The sequence below is a fragment of the Aedes albopictus genome, chromosome 3 (assembly GCF_035046485.1).
Source record: "Aedes albopictus strain Foshan chromosome 3, AalbF5, whole genome shotgun sequence".
Classification (NCBI taxonomy): domain Eukaryota; kingdom Metazoa; phylum Arthropoda; class Insecta; order Diptera; family Culicidae; genus Aedes; species Aedes albopictus.
The window spans coordinates 127255074-127272054 of NC_085138.1; the positions used below are offsets into that span (position 1 = coordinate 127255074).

General features: G+C 39.5%; 1 protein-coding gene across 1 annotated transcript in view; it reads left to right on the forward strand.

Moving 5' to 3' along the window:
• Nucleotides 1-16981, forward strand: part of LOC109416442 (alpha-2B adrenergic receptor) — a 327397-nt gene that overhangs the window by 254432 nt on the left and 55984 nt on the right. The window contains exons 3-4 of the mRNA XM_062860087.1: nt 2534-2766; nt 4272-4636. Of these exons, the coding sequence (XP_062716071.1) occupies nt 2534-2766; nt 4272-4636 (598 nt within the window). The remainder of the gene's footprint in view (nt 1-2533; nt 2767-4271; nt 4637-16981) is intronic.

Below are 16981 nucleotides of genomic sequence, written 5' to 3' on the forward strand. Positions count from 1 at the left end.
AGAAGATAGAAGATAGAAGATAGAAGATAGAAGATAGAAGATAGAAGATAGAAGATAGAAGATAGAAGATAGAAGATAGAAGATAGAAGATAGAAGATAGAAGATAGAAGATAGAAGATAGAAGATAGAAGATAGAAGATAGAAGATAGAAGATAGAAGATAGAAGATAGAAGATAGAAGATAGAAGATAGAAGATAGAAGATAGAAGATAGAAGATAGAAGATAGAAGATATAAGATAGAAGATAGAAGATAGAAGATAGAAGATAGAAGATAGAAGATAGAAGATAGAAGATAGAAGATAGAAGATAGAAGATAGAAGATAGAAGATAGAAGATAGAAGATAGAAGATAGAAGATAGAAGATAGAAGATAGAAGATAGAAGATAGAAGATAGAAGATAGAAGATAGAAGATAGAAGATAGAAGATAGAAGATAGAAGATAGAAGATAGAAGATAGAAGATAGAAAATAGAAGATAGAAGATAGAAGATAGAAGATAGAAGATAGAAGATAGAAGATAGAAGATAGAAGATAGAAGATAGAAGATAGAAGATAGAAGATAGAAGATAGAAGATAGAAGATAGAAGATAGAAGATAGAAGATAGAAGATAGAAGATAGAAGATAGAAGATAGAAGATAGAAGATAGAAGATAGAAGATAGAAGATAGAAGATAGAAGATAGAAGATAGAAGATAGAAGATAGAAGATAGAAGATAGAAGATAGAAGATAGAAGATAGAAGATAGAAGATAGAAGATAGAAGATAGAAGATAGAAGATAGAAGATAGAAGATAGAAGATAGAAGATAGAAGATAGAAGATAGAAGATAGAAGATAGAAGATAGAAGATAGAAGATAGAAGATAGAAGATAGAAGATAGAAGATAGAAGATAGAAGATAGAAGATAGAAGATAGAAGATAGAAGATAGAAGATAGAAGATAGAAGATAGAAGATAGAAGATAGAAGATAGAAGATAGAAGATAGAAGATAGAAGATAGAAGATAGAAGATAGAAGATAGAAGATAGAAGATAGAAGATAGAAGATAGAAGATAGAAGATAGAAGATAGAAGATAGAAGATAGAAGATAGAAGATAGAAGATAGAAGATAGAAGATAGAAGATAGAAGATAGAAGATAGAAGATAGAAGATAGAAGATAGAAGATAGAAGATAGAAGATAGAATATAGAATATAGAAGATAGAAGATAGAAGATAGAAGATAGAAGATAGAAGATAGAAGATAGAAGATAGAAGATAGAAGATAGAAGATAGAAGATAGAAGATAGAAGATAGAAGATAGAAGATAGAAGATAGAAGATAGAAGATAGAAGATAGAAGATAGAAGATAGAAGATAGAAGATAGAAGATAGAAGATAGAAGATAGAAGATAGAAGATAGAAGATAGAAGATAGAAGATAGAAGATAGAAGATAGAAGATAGAAGATAGAAGATAGAAGATAGAAGATAGAAGATAGAAGATAGAAGATAGAAGATAGAAGATAGAAGATAGAAGATAGAAGATAGAAGATAGAAGATAGAAGATAGAAGATAGAAGATAGAAGATAGAAGATAGAAGATAGAAGATAGAAGATAGAAGATAGAAGATAGAAGATAGAAGATAGAAGATAGAAGATAGAAGATAGAAGATAGAAGATAGAAGATAGAAGATAGAAGATAGAAGATAGAAGATAGAAGATAGAAGATAGAAGATAGAAGATAGAAGATAGAAGATAGAAGATAGAAGATAGAAGATAGAAGATAGAAGATAGAAGATAGAAGATAGAAGATAGAAGATAGAAGATAGAAGATAGAAGATAGAAGATAGAAGATAGAAGATAGAAGATAGAAGATAGAAGATAGAAGATAGAAGATAGAAGATAGAAGATAGAAGATAGAAGATAGAAGATAGAAGATAGAAGATAGAAGATAGAAGATAGAAGATAGAAGATAGAAGATAGAAGATAGAAGATAGAAGATAGAAGGTAGAAGATAGAAGATAGAAGATAGAAGATAGAAGATAGAAGATAGAAGATAGAAGATAGAAGATAGAAGGTAGAAGATAGAAGATATAATTTTTGTATGTAATCCTTATTGAAAGGTTTCAATAATGCATAACAAAACTACACAAAAAAGCATCTTCAGTGTAAAATAAAATATTAAATTTCAAATATCCATGGCAATCCGCTAAGCTCATGCCAGTCTTGAAGATGCTACATCGTTCCGCGAATGAATTAAGTTTTCCGGAATGCAAATATACATTCCGTTAATTTGATATCTGTTCAACATGGCTCATAAAACGGCAGCAGAACATTCTGCGTGTAACTTGAGGAAGTTAAAACGCGCTCGAACAGAACGATCCGATGCAAAAAAAATGTTTGATAAAATACTTCCCCCTCCTTGTCCCTTCCTCACCTGCTTCGTTCGTCAACCCACCATCCAGAGCAACACGATATCTCATCAAATTTATATTCTTCGTTTGTTCACACTTTTTCCTGAAATGTATATCTTTTTTCCGGTTTCTCCCCCCTCTCCGCAGGATACTTCCCGCTGCAGTCCGAGTACTGCCTGGTGTGGATCTGCCTGGATGTGCTGTTTTGCACCGCGAGCATCATGCATCTGTGCACCATTTCCGTCGATCGATACCTGTCGCTGCGGTACCCGATGCGATTCGGGCGGAACAAGACCCGGAAACGGGTGGTACTGAAAATCAGCTTCGTGTGGCTGCTATCGATTGCGATGAGTCTGCCATTAAGCCTAATGTACTCGCAGGTAAGTACGCGACATCGTGTTGCGGGATGAGCTCAGAAAAGGGTGGGTGGGAAAATCGGGCGATGTGTGCCGCCGCCGCCGCCGCCGTTCTCCAGAACCCATCGGATCTCGTTTGTCGGGGCTTACTCCTCTCTAGATTGGTTCCGCGTCGATTCGCAAATTGATTGAAAGTGGCCCCGGGAGAAATGATGTGGGATTTGCTCGAGCAAAGTTGTCTTTTTGGGTTTTTTTATTTTTTGCAGCATCTTGGTGGCATTCATAGTATAAAGCTTACAAATTGATTGGAGCACTTATGACTCTAATCTTAAATCTCAAATCCCCTTTATGGAGAAGTATGAAGAAGTTGTGGAGCCTCGTGGCCGTGCGGTTTGCGTAACCAAGCGTATAAACGTACCATGCCATGGGGTGAGGGTTCGATTCCTGCTCCGAGTGATGAAACTTTTCGCAAGAAATGTCTCTTCTTCGTATCCACAAGTTGTCGTCATATGTGTCATGTCCGTTGTCTAGTGTTAAGTTTTGTTAAGTCTGTACAGCCTCGGCTGAAGACGGTGTCCGTGTCTTTTTTTATAATGCAGGGCTCTTAAAACCGACGGACTTATCCATTTTTTTTTTCAATTTTACAACGGCTCACAATGACAAAGAATTTGAATTTATCTTAGGCACCGTTAACGGTTAGGTTTTTATTAGACCTCCTATCCATCTACTCCTAGGCACTGTGTGCATGAAGCCGCTTTACAACACGTACATAACTATAATCGAACTTCGTTAGAGTTTGACAGATAAACAATAAAATTTTACTGAAATTCGGTATTTTTTCAGATTTTTGGTAGAAAACCAATACCGAACGCTCAGCAACGTGATCTGTGATTATGAGTTGAGTTACATATGTTTATCCTAGTATGTTATTGGGGTCTTGATATTGATCAGCCTGCAATGATAGTGAAGCAGTGAAGGATATCTAAGTAGACAACTGGGAAGTCTTATATGTTTCATCTCTGTCTTGTCGTTGACCATGGCTTCGGAATATGTGCCATCAACAAGTTTCCCAATTCGATGACGGCTTTATTGAAATTGTTGCTTGTTCTGAACAATGTTTGACCAGAAAGACATTATCTCCACTAGGTGGATTAAAATGGGTTTCTTTTTAAGTAATACCACTCCCTGTTACTGCTCTGTATAAAGCACTTTATAAGGTTCTTCAGAAGGAAGAAGACTTCTTATCAGAAAAACAACCACCTTCTTTATTTATGAATCACTTTGAAATCATCAGTAATTAGCAGAGACAATGATATTACACAACTGGAATTAAATGCTTGTGATGGATATATAAAGGTGCACGAATGAGTAAAAGTTCATTCATTTGTTGATCACTCAGGGAATAAATGAAAAGTTTTCCAATCCCCATTCGACATGGAATAACACGTCGTTCCTTTTTCTGTTCCAACATTTCTCTCCTCATTCAGGACCACTCTCATAAATAATATATTATTGTTGTAATTACACAGAATCACGCTTCGGTGCTGGTGGAGGGCACCTGCCAGATCCCGGATCCGGTCTACAAGCTGGTCGGATCGATTGTCTGCTTCTACATCCCGCTGTGTGTGATGCTGATTACGTACACCCTGACGGTTCGCTTGTTGGCGCAGCAAAGTCAGAACCTGTGCGGGGCTGCCGGGGCCGTTGCCAGTGCCACCGGTAGCTGGTCAAGCGGGTGGCTCGGTCAGGCTCCGGCCTTCGACCGGCGCAATACCTGGAAGCGGATCATTAAACTGAGCCTGCCGTCGACCCCGAACCATGCCCACTCGGCTGCGTCGACCGACACGGAGCTTTCGACGTTGGACAATCACGATCTCTGGCTGCTGGAGTCCAGGTAGGTACATATACTGATGGTTAAAATGGTATGACCGTGTGCAAACATCAAAATTATAGTAGATTAAAGTTGAACAACAACAATATTACCAATCGCCGTGAACCATTTCAAACTTCCTTTAAGCTACTGAAATTACCCTAGTCCTCCATGAAGCCCTCTTAATCATTTTGAAATTTCCCAGATTCGCCTGCAAACCACATGAAATGACTTAATGAAAAGTTAATGAAATATATCTTAAATCTGAAATTACCTTGCCTGAAACCTGGAACATGCCTAAAGCTCCCCGCACTTCCCTTGAAATCCCATAAACTCCTTAAAATCTTTTGAAACCCTTTTTACCCCGTGAGCGGTCACGTCGTGTGCTGAGTACACGCACCATGAAAAAAACTTCCTTGGAAACTCACTGAAACTCCCTAAAACCTAAACTACTCCTAACCTAACACCTCCAAGTGGAATCCCTTTGACCCGGTGCAAGCCTACTTGCGCTCCACGTCTTTTTGTACCGGTCGGATGACTCTCGAGAACTATTTTAGTCGGGTTGCTATCCGACATCCTGATGACGTGACCCGCCCACCGTAGCCTCCCGATTTTCGCGGTATGGACGATGGTTGGTTCTCTCAGCAGCTAATGCAGCTCGTGGTTCATCCGCCTTCTCCAAGTACCTTCTTCCATCTGCACTCCGCCGTAGATGGTACGCAACACCTTCCGTTCGAAAACTCCAAGGGCGCGTTGGTCCTCTGCACGTAGGGTTCATGTTTCGTGCCCATATAGAGAACTAATGGTCTAATCAGCATTTTGTTGATAGTTAACATCGTGTTACGGCGAACTTTATTCGACCGTAGAGTTCTGCGGAGTCCAAAGTAAGCACGATTTCCTGCCACAATGCGCCTCTGAATTTCTCTGCTGGTGTCGTTGTCGGCGGTGAGCTCAAGTACACGAATTCTTCAACCGCCTCGATGTCATCACCGTCGATATAAATTCGGGGTGGCGGGCGCAGTGATTCTTCCCTTTAGTCCTTTAGCACATTAGCCTGATTCACCTGGCTTCACTATTTAGTCGGATGTACGTTTCCGCCATCGTCTCAAATTAACGAGCTATAACATCGATATCATCAGCGAAACCAATCAGCTGAACGGACATCGTGAAAATCGTTCCACTCGTGTTTATCTCCGCTTTCCTAATTACACCTTCTTATGCAATGATGAACAGCAAGCACGAAAGACCATCACCTTGCCGTAACCCTCTGCGAGATTCGACTGGACTCGAGAGTGTCCCTGATACTCGAACTACGCACATCACTCGATCCATCCCCAAGTAACATTTTAAGTTTTGTTCGGCTCTACAAGAGATCTTCATGACCAATTTTATAAAACTTGCAATAAAACTGAATCATACATCAAAACCTCTTGATAACCTCTTTAAGAGCATCTTCCGGCTAAGTGGACCACTCTCGGAGAGGTTTTGCAAACCGCATTAAGAGTAGCAATAAACCCGTTTTAAAACCTAGTTGAAAAATTCTCGATTGTTGTTGTTTTTATTTTCAACAAAAACTATGACAGCTCAAGATGCAGAGAAGCTTCTTCGATGGCAATGTAAAGTTCAGGAGGATACATTATTCGTAAGTAGAAAGCGATTATTTCAAAGCAATATTTTAGTAGTTATTGTGCTGGTAGGCTTATGCGCATTCGAATTTACCGTGAATATTGGGGTTGCAGAATCATTAAATTAATGCGCTTCGAAAATAGTGAATATTATCATCTTGGAATGAAATAAATCAATTTGTGAATTTAGTAAAACTATGTCGAATCACAAGAAAACTCAGCAGAGAGAGTTTATTTAAGTGAGCATGTTATGGAAATGGTGGCAAACTATCAATTCATTGCTAATTTGAGCAAACTGAACTATTTTCCATTCACGTTAGCTAATTATTCAATATGGCGACAACCATAATCAGCGAAAATAAAACGAAAGCCAGTTTACTTTTATGATGACCGCAATAAACCTAGCAGTGTCGTAGTTCTGCTTTTCCATCAACAGATGTCGTTACCAATCGAACGGATCGCCATCTGTTGAGAGTTTTAACAGTTTTATTGTGGTAATAATGATTGCCAGAAGGTTTACATATCGGAAAGTTTTGTTTACTCTTGAAATCTGTCTTTATGGATATCTTCAAGTATACTATAAAACATTTCATCAATGGTTTTCATAAAAGCAGTCATAAAACTGTGAGTTTTAATTATTGCTGTTATAAAACCCTAACAAAAATCAAAGAAAACCAATCAGCAATGAAATTGTTACTTGGGATCGTTGCCTTGCTCAATCGCATCATTTTATCCGGGAGTCCGTATTCGTGTATAATCTGCCATAGCTGTTCTCGATCGATTGTATCATACGTCGATTTGAAATCGATGAACAAGTGATGTGTGGGCACGTTGTATTCGAGGCATTTCTGCAACACCTGTCAGATGGTGAACATCTGGTCCGTTGTAGCGCGTTCACCCATAAATCCAGCCTGATATTGCCCCACGAACTCTCTTGCAAACGGTGATAGACGGCGGCATAAAATTTGAGAGAGTATCTTGTAGATTTGAATTAACGGCACAGTTTACTCGCAACCCTTATAAGTAGGGTACACCGTTCATCGTTGCTTTGATCAGTCTGGTCAGCTTCCTAGGAAAAGCGCTTTCGTTCATGATTGTGCATGGCTTCGTGCGGTCGATACTGCCGGATTTGCAGTACGGTGATGATCAGATCCGTTGTCGATCGGTCGTCGATATGCCGGCTTCATTACCTCCGAACTCATTTGTTTTATAAGACAGACGCCTCGTCGAAACATTGTCTGTGATGACACTTTTTAAACAGCATTCAAAATGATGATCGTTTTCAAGTTCGCACATTCCAAATCATGACCTTTCATTAAATGGGGCAGATTATCTCTGCCTTCCACTCTTCCGGTTTCTCAGCTCAGTTTCTCAGACTCTAGCTATCAGGCAGATGGTCAACTTTTCTGGGTCCAATTTGATGAGTTCAGTTGCGATAAATGTCATCCCCAACTTCCGTTTGCGTGCTAGCCGGATCATTTCCGTCTTCTGCTTCTCGTTCTCCACGTCATTCAGGTGCTCAACGAAGTGCTGCTTCCACCTCACTAGGCTCGTCAAGAGGCTCCCATCTTTATCCCTGCGGGTATTGGGCTCGCATCATGTAGCCATTGCGGGATGCGTCGAGCTTTTCTGATAGAACTTTGCCGGGTTTTCTTGCTGCATCATTATTGTCCGGGTATACGGGTGCTCCATGAGCGAAACCTACTTGGTTTAAGCGGTGACGAGCTAACAGCGATACTCTCGCATGCGTACGATTCGACCATGCCTAGGCAGGTTCAACCTAGAAATGGGAGACCACCGGCCTACTGGTGGACTCAAGCGATTGCAGACCTATGCCACCCTGCTGTGGGCTAGGCGATGGTTGCAGCGAGCACGAACTGAAGTACACTCAATTCTGTTTTTACGCGATAGTTGCGTGCGCGTAAAAAAAAGGATCGTGTAAAAAAGTTCGCGTAATTTCAAGCAAAACGGCCTTCTTTGAGGGTCTCTATCAGAGTGCTAATGCTAATGCGGGGTGATGCCTACATGATCGTGATGGCCAAGACAGGAGGTGTAATGGCTCCTGCAGAGCAGTCTCCAGAGATGTTGGAGGTGATCATCGAGGCAGGAAAACCATCCGGAGACCTGTGGCATTTAGACTAATATGCTTGATCGACATGGCGGGGAAGGTGCTCGAAAAGATCATCCTTAACAGAATGTTGAGGCTCACTAAGGGTGTTACGGGAGCAAAGGGATACCGAAATCTTCGGAGCAGCTCGCAACTCAAGGGGTTTGGTGCGAATCAGCTTTTAGCTGAAAAAGTATTTTTATTAGAATTACAAACTTTTATCTATAAGATAACTTACATAATTCGGTTTTACATATGTTTGACATTCGTCTGTCCTTTGTCCCATAGCTTATATTCCTTATGCATCTGTGATATAGTTTTAAGGTTAATTTAGTTCAGATAGATTTAGGTTCAAACTTACTGTGATAGCTGTCTGTGATTTAGCTTACGAATTCAATGTTACATTTCAATAATTAGGAAACTTTTAGGTATGTTCTGGTAAACAGACGTCGGAGATAACTGATCGTCAGATCATCAACGTGAATAAGGTACCCCGGGGCAAGTGGGACCTAAAAAAATGCTAATTTGGTTGTGTCATGCCAAAAGTTTCGGAACACAATTTGTTTAATAACTCCAATGGACCCAAAAGACGTTGTTGGTATATTTGTACTTATTAACGTGCATTAAAACTGTTTCAAATTTTTACATTCCATATATTATGCATATAAAGAAAACTGTAGCATATCTTCATTTACTGCGTCTCACGGGGCAAGTGGGACCTATTCAGAGTTTTTGTTCAAAGGGTTTAAGATAAGTTGCAACAAATAAGGTAACATAAATCATATATCTCTTATATGAATGACTATGTTTAGAGAATTAAATAAGAAGAAGTTTATGGTATCATGCATAAATTACGTAACACAAAACAAATCGCTGGGCGAATTGAATCGACTCTAGCAGCTCATGCAAAATAAATTGATTTTTTTATACAAAGAGCGCCGTAAAGTGAAGAGACAAAAGATTTCGGAACTTGGTCTCTATGTTATATAGTTGATGATTCTCACCAATAGTAAATCTGGGGTTCCGAGATTTTCAGTAATATCTTCTCCCTTACATAATCTTCCGATCATTAAATAATGTTTTTTTTTAATCATGAATTTTGAAAAGGCCATTTCCCTATTTTAATTTTCTATGGACGGTCCCGGAAAGCTCAGAAGAATGCATTATGTAGCGTTAAGTAAAAAATGGAAGATATTTAGTGAAAAACATTTTACCCAAGGTTTTACCTTTTTTGACAAGAATTTAATCATCTAAATAGAGGTAATAAAGTATAATTCAACAATAGATTACTTAACGCGTCTATTTTTATTGGCTTTCGTGCTAGTTTCATCTTAGGCTGGACAAGACGAGATTAACCCATAAAATTGTGTTTGTTTATTCTCATATGTCCCACTTGCCCCAGATAGCGAAATGCACTGGGGCAAGTGAGAGCAGTAAACTAAAGATAATAAATAATAATAAAATACTGCTTTTTCGCTTGAAATCATTTGCATGAACTCCAAATACTATCCTGAAAAGAAAAAAGTATTTATAGAATAACAAATCTATTTTTAAACGACGAATGTAGTAGAGCACGTAAATCTTACCAAGTGAATTGGAAATTACATATGAACAACAACAACGTATATGGTCTATTTATGGCTGAAACAATAACGTTTTTTGTATTCAAAGCATTCGTAGGTGTGATACCTATGTTTTCTATGAAGAATTTTAGTCTTAAAAATAAATAATGGAAAAATACTAGCTATAGGTCTCACTTGCCCCCGATTCTCACTTGCCCCGGGGTACCTTATGACAACTGTTCTTTCTTCTACTTATTCATTCTGACTTTACATTATTATCTACGCATATATTGACAGACTACAGATCTGTCACCACATCGCCGGCAGTGCTGGCAGCAACAAAGGGTGTAAATGGTCTCTCGAGCAACCAGTTCGGCTTCCGGAAGGGGAGGTCGGGTGTCTGTACGAGATTCTCGGAAGACACTTTCAGAATCGAGTACTATTTTACGGTACAGAAGTTTGTCGAAATTTCCTTCACATACCCTCAAGAGTCCCGCATGGTTCCATCCTGAGTCCGGAGTTATTGAATGCCATGTACGACGAGGTGTTGAAGTTAATGTTTCCGAAGGGAGTGGCAAGAGTCGGTGGGTTGCGATGGGGATCGCGATCGGGTGGCATTTTTCGAAGAGATAAACATTGATGCACACTTGGTAGCAAACAGTATTGTAGAAAATTGAAGAAGTTAAGGAGTGGTTGCGGTTATGCCAGAGTATCTGTACGCACAAATCTCATTACGAGATTGAGAAAAGTTGGCTGTGTGTACATGGAATTTCCTTGAGCTTGAGACTCGCGATGTTGGTGCACATCACATTAGCATTGCGAGTCTCAATGAGACATCTCAATGAGACAAGCTCCAGGAGGGTCTAGTGCAGCTTGTTATTACCCGACGCCGACTTGATACACTCGCTAAACCTTCACTAGGATTACATTTACAGATAATGTTCATCTGGGATTGGGTTGACGTACTCCAGGAGTGGAAAGGATTCTGGTTATAAGTATGCCGGAGGTTGTTTTACGACGGGAAACGTGGTACCTAAGAGGAACAATCCTGGAACGAGCGTCTTTCCAAGTTATGTGAGTACATATGTCCAATGTTCATAATGTTTCGAGAAACTGCATAAGAGTGCTGTAGATACTCGTTTGGTCAGTTCGTGTGCTTGCGATTGGTGATTTTGTGGACGTGTTTTGATTGACCAACGGAGGAATGAAGGGAAATGGTCCTAACGTTCTTCAATTCATAGATTAAAATCGGCGGGTTCCGTCTTCTTTCACTTCACATAAATGTACCATAATTGGTTTGGCAAGTAGAGCCTGGAGCGACTAGAAACGAGAACAGTTTTTGTGTTTCCTCTGTAGCTATTCAGTGTCGCCCCAGTGTCAAATACGGTTTATTCTGGTAAGGATTTGTAAAAAAAAAGTGGGTTCATTATGATCTACACAAGCAAGTTGAACGTGTGCACCCAGTGCCCCAGAGTTGTGTACCTTACATAGTTTCTAATCGATGTAACCAAAACCAATATTCATTGGATCATCAATTAACTCAAGTTTGCGAGCGGTCTGCGAAAGGGTGAGGAGGTTACGAACCACTTCGGTAACCCCCAAAGAAACGTCAAAATCCAAACCACCACCGCCATTACCGCTCATGGATAAATATATTGAATCCCTAGATAATTATCGATCTCGCTATTTCTGCCTTAATTCTAGGATGGGATCAGGTTCACAAGATATCTGGGCCTCTAAAATAATTCCTCTGCAATTCGTTTCAACTGACAAATGTCTCAATGAGACGAGTCTCACGAGACGTCTCATTGAGGCACGCACACACATTTTTTTATGAGCATGCTATGATCTCAAATCACGCAAATTTTCTTGAGATGCATTTCCAAACAGCGCATGGCACACTGTCTCATTCATGTATACATGAGATTTCAGACACTCTGCGGTTATCCGACGATATGGAACTGGGTGAGATCATTCCGAGTTTTTTTTTCTTTACATACTAGAAGAAGTTTGGATAATTTCGCCAATGCATTTTTATGAAGACTCCTGGAGGCTGTAATATCTGCAAATTATTCTTGTAGCTCTGGTGCAGGCCCAATATTGAAGCGATAACATGTTGAAAGAGATTGCATTTCACGACTATCATTGAGCAAATTTAAAATAATTGTCTTAATTACCTCAACGGCTATCGATCATAGTGCAACGCCTAAATATTCCCACGCCTTCCGATATTCTAAGTCAATTCAACTGTGAAAGAAAAAGATGCATTTCCCCCCCCACACACTCCCGTTAGAGTAGCTGCCTGAGTGTGTTTTTATTTCAATTTTTTACCAACAGCTACGCTCTAGGTAGGTTCTACCCACCTCACGCGCTGTAAATTGGAAGCAACGGGAAACATACCATTCGTTACTGACTTTGTTTTTATGACCCATCATCGCACCCGGTGATGGCCGGGTGCGATCGTGTTCAAACACGGGAGTCGAGCCGGTAAATCCACAATATGCTTGGTGGGTCAATGGTCGCTGGGTTTGATTGTCGGCGACCGATTCCAAGGCTCAATTGTAAACCTGTAAAGGTTTTGTTTTTGATCTAAAATGTCGTACTGGACGTTGACTAAAACAACATCCGTACGGTGTCCTGGTTTCGCGGGGCAGCGACCGCGCAGCGATGCGTTTGTTTTGTTTTCCATGATCGTACATGTTGGGTCCGGTTGGTTTGGTGCAGCTCCGATTACGCTCGGTGGGCCGTCGATAGGAATGCCATGGAACGGATACCCTATCGATCGCGCTAGAATGTTGCGAAAATCAAGGCGCCGTATTGGCCGCATATGGCTTTAGGTAGCCAAAATTGTTTTTGTTTTGAAATCAAGGCGCGGTTTCAGGTAGCCTAGATTGTTTTGGTTTTGAAATCGAGGCACTGTATCTGCCGAGATTGGTTTCAGGTAGCCGTGATTGTTTTCACTTGGTTCGATTTTTGAACCCAGGTGAACCATAAAAGGAATGTTGAAAATCGAAATCGTACTGGCGGCATAGGGGCGCCGGAATTGTTTTGTACTCGATTTTGTTTTGACTTCGAGTAAAAGAATGTGGAGTATAATTTCAACGAACATCCGCGGCCGAGCCCGGCTAGGGGTCATTGTGCACAAGCAAGGGTACATTTGAATAACAAGGCGGTTGCTTTGTTTTGAAGAATTGGGTGCCAAGTCCGAAAGATGATGGCGCTAAGAATGATGATGATGATGATGATGATAATGATGATGATAATGATGATGATAATGACGATGATGTTGACGAAGATGGCAATGATGGGGGTCGACTTTGGATACGCCCAAGTCAGGCGTGGTTTTCGGTGTTAAGATTTTCATAGCGGTTTGCTCAAACAAAAAAAAAACGCCCAAGTCAGGCGTGGCTAGGAGATTTGGACTTGGGGATAAGATTTTAATAGGTTTTGCTCAAAAACGCCCAAGTCAGGCGTGGCTAGGAGATTTGGACGTGGGGATAAGATTTTAATAGGTTTTGCTCAAACACGCCAAAGTCAGGCGTGGCTAGGAGATTTAGACTTGGGGTTAAGATTTTCACAGGTTCTGTTCAAACACGCCCAAGTCAGGCGGAGATGGTAATCATGAAGAGAACGATTAGGATAGATAGAGTTTTTAACTTTTGGCTTTTACATTTTTTGGCATCGAAGGTTTTTGGACGCGCCCAAGATGGGTTGGGCAACGTTAGAAATTTTCGAGACTTCTTCGGGTATTGCTAGGAAATTTAGGCTATAAATACTGAGGCTTTGGCTTCAATCGTGGCAGTTGTTGAAGAACAGAGTAATCGAGGAGAGTTCGACGTTAGAGTTGTTGAAGAACGGAGTTGTTGAGTTCAAAGACAGTCAGTGAGACAGTGGGTCAGTTTCAACGCTAGAGTGTTCAATCTTGGTTCAGAAAAGACAGTAGTTGTAAAAGTTCAGTTTTTCAACGTAAGAGTAAAAGTCCAGTTCGGTTCAGTTTTTTCAACTTCGGTGAAGAAATACAGAAAGGTGATATAAGAAAAAAATTGAATCATTGTAATATAAGTTAAGTGATGGTTTGTGATATTTCAATATAGATTATTAAAAAGATATCGTCGGACTGTTATGAATTAAAAGATATCACATTCCGTGTAGTGTTAAGTTGAGCCCCTGGACGGTACAGGGCGCTTCAATAGGTAACACATGGGACTACTTTTAGTAAAATACATAATTCGAAAATAGCTATCTAAGCTTGAAAGTTTATTCTCTGCATACTCTAAGTTCAATACTGTGAGAAACGCGCAACTATTTTCGTGTGTCGGTCGGTTTTCTCGGTAGGGAGATGGGATCGCGAATATAGAATGCGAATTCAGAAGCGCGCGATAACTTTCGTGGGAAAGTCGGTTTTCACGGTTGTGTAAACGATCAATGCGGTGACGCGATCAATATAGAACGATCGTTGACGTATGCGCATTACCCTTACTATCGCGACCAAAAAAATCATAATCGGGATGATGAGCTTGTCGTGTATTTTCATATAACTAGTGGATCATATCACCTACCAAAGGTGGCTCCAATATACACACCACCAAGCTTATAATCGCACCATGCTATGGGGTGAGGGTTCGATTCCCGCTTCGGGCGTTGAATCTTTTCGTGAGAATAGTTTCTTCCCCGTTTCCACTGGTGCATGTTCCGTTGTCCGTTGTCTAATGTTAAGTTTAAAACAGTCTGTACAGCCGAAAGCTGAAGACGTTGTCCGTGTCTTACTAACAAGGGTAATTTCACAGTTTCTGAAGGGATGTGTGCAAGCGAGTGATAGCAGAGTTCGTGACAGTTTTAAGCTGGCTTTATCGCTATACTAAAAGTTAAAAAATCGGTTTAAGCCTGCTAGAGAAGTTCCAGATGTAATTGCCCGTTACAGTATAGTGCAGTTTACACACCACGCAATGATATTGCACAGTTAATTGCTATTTTTTTCGATTGCTTACTCTTAGTATCCCTTCAGAAGTGTACAATTCTGAACTCTGCCGTACTATAACTGTACTACTACTCACTGTTCGAACAATGAGTCACAATAAATGTTTTGTACTATCTAAGCTAAAGAAGTTGATAGAAAAGGTGTTGCCATTTTGTTACTAGATTTTGCAAAAGCATTCGACCGAGTGTCCCATCGTAGGTTACTTATTAAATTATCTTCTATGCATCATTTTTCCAACTTTTTGTTAACTTTATTGAAATCATATCTAACAGGTCGCATTCAAACTGTTTGTCACGATGGAGTTTATTCGGCTTTTCAAAGGATAAAATCAGGTGTTCCACAAGGATCAATGCTTGGACCCTTATTGTTCTCCATGTTTATCAACGATCTACCTGCAGTCTTAGATTATTGTTATGTGCATTTACTTGCAGATGAATGAATGAATGAATAAAATTTACCTTTGTGGTCGTAAAAATGTTTATATTTCTAACCGAAGTTGGTTGAGTATTAATCCTACTAAAACAAAAAAACTTTTAATTTGCAGATTAAGAACACCTCCGCAAACCCTGATTTATTCCTTGGTGGAGAATCAATAAATTTTGTTGAAAAGGCGTCGGATTATTATTATTAGCATTATTTATGAGGCTTTCAGCCCTAGGCTGGTTCGCCTCGGAGTTAAAGGCGTCGGATCTTGGTGTCATTATAGACTCTAGTTTCAGTTGAGATGTACACATTAACTCACAATGTGGGAAGGTTTACGTTGCATTAAAACAATTGAATCGCTCAACACGTCATTTGGACTCAGCCACTAAAATAAAATTGTTCAAGTCTCTAGTTTTGCCACATCTTACGTATTGTGATTTCATTTTTAGCAATGCATCAATGGCGTCCATCAATGAATTAAGGATAGCACTTAATGCATCTGTACGGTATGCTTTTAACCTGTCCGGATACTCATATGTGACGCATTTACAAAAAGCACTATTGGGCTGTTCTTTTCTGAAATTCTATGAATACAGATCATGTTTGCTTTTTTATATACTCATTACCTCTAGAACTCCTGGTTATCTTTATTGTGTGATTTTGGACACAATCGCGACAGCCACGGAATATGAATTTTAGTATTCCTCAGCACTATTCAACCTACTATGGGCAGTCATTTTTCGTAAGAAGTGTTGCAAGTTGGAATGCGTTACCCGTTAACATTAAATCCATAAATTCAGTTGCACCAAAAAACCTCACTCGTTGTATTCAACGTGCGCGTGGTGCAGTCTTGGTTGTTTGATCGCGCGCGTCCTGGAAGGTTAAGTAGGACCTTCTTCAAAGATTTGCCGACATGAATTGATGAACATGAACCAAATCATATAAAGGAACCTTCAGGAATAATTTCGCTAGTAAGTTTAAGTTTTGAGTATTGAAAATGTTGTTAACTGAAATTGAATTCGCAATATGGCAGCAAAAAAGACAATGTCTTACGTCATGAAATTGTATAACAAATAAATAAATAAATAAATAAATAAATAAATAAATAAATAAATAAATAAATAAATAAATAAATAAATAAATAAATAAATAAATAAATAAATAAATAAATAAATAAATAAATAAATAAATAAATAAATAAATAAATAAATAAATAAATAAATAAATAAATAAATAAATAAATAAATAAATAAATAAATAAATAAATAACAAATACTCCTTCCTGAGACAACTGTGGGGATGCTGTGGATTCCGCGATTTCTAGTAACAACGGTTGTCGAACTAACATTCCTTCCCCTTTCCCGATGACCGTAAGGGACGTGGCCGGCGCCGTTATTGACTTTAAAATATTGAACTCTCGAATTGTGCACATTGAGAGTGTGTAGCTAGTCCCAAGCACCATTCATTGGATCTCTGTGCAACTTCGATTGTTCTGGTCAATCACGGATTAGCAACTACGAGGTGTACGGTTATCTTTGCTTTACTTTGCTTGCTTTGCGAAGGGAGCGGCAAGCGTCGGCTTCGCTGACGACATTACGCCAGCCAGCGGTGATCAGTGTAGACGATTGATTACACTATCACTTTGAAGCGCTCCTTCAAGCACTTGGGGATGCT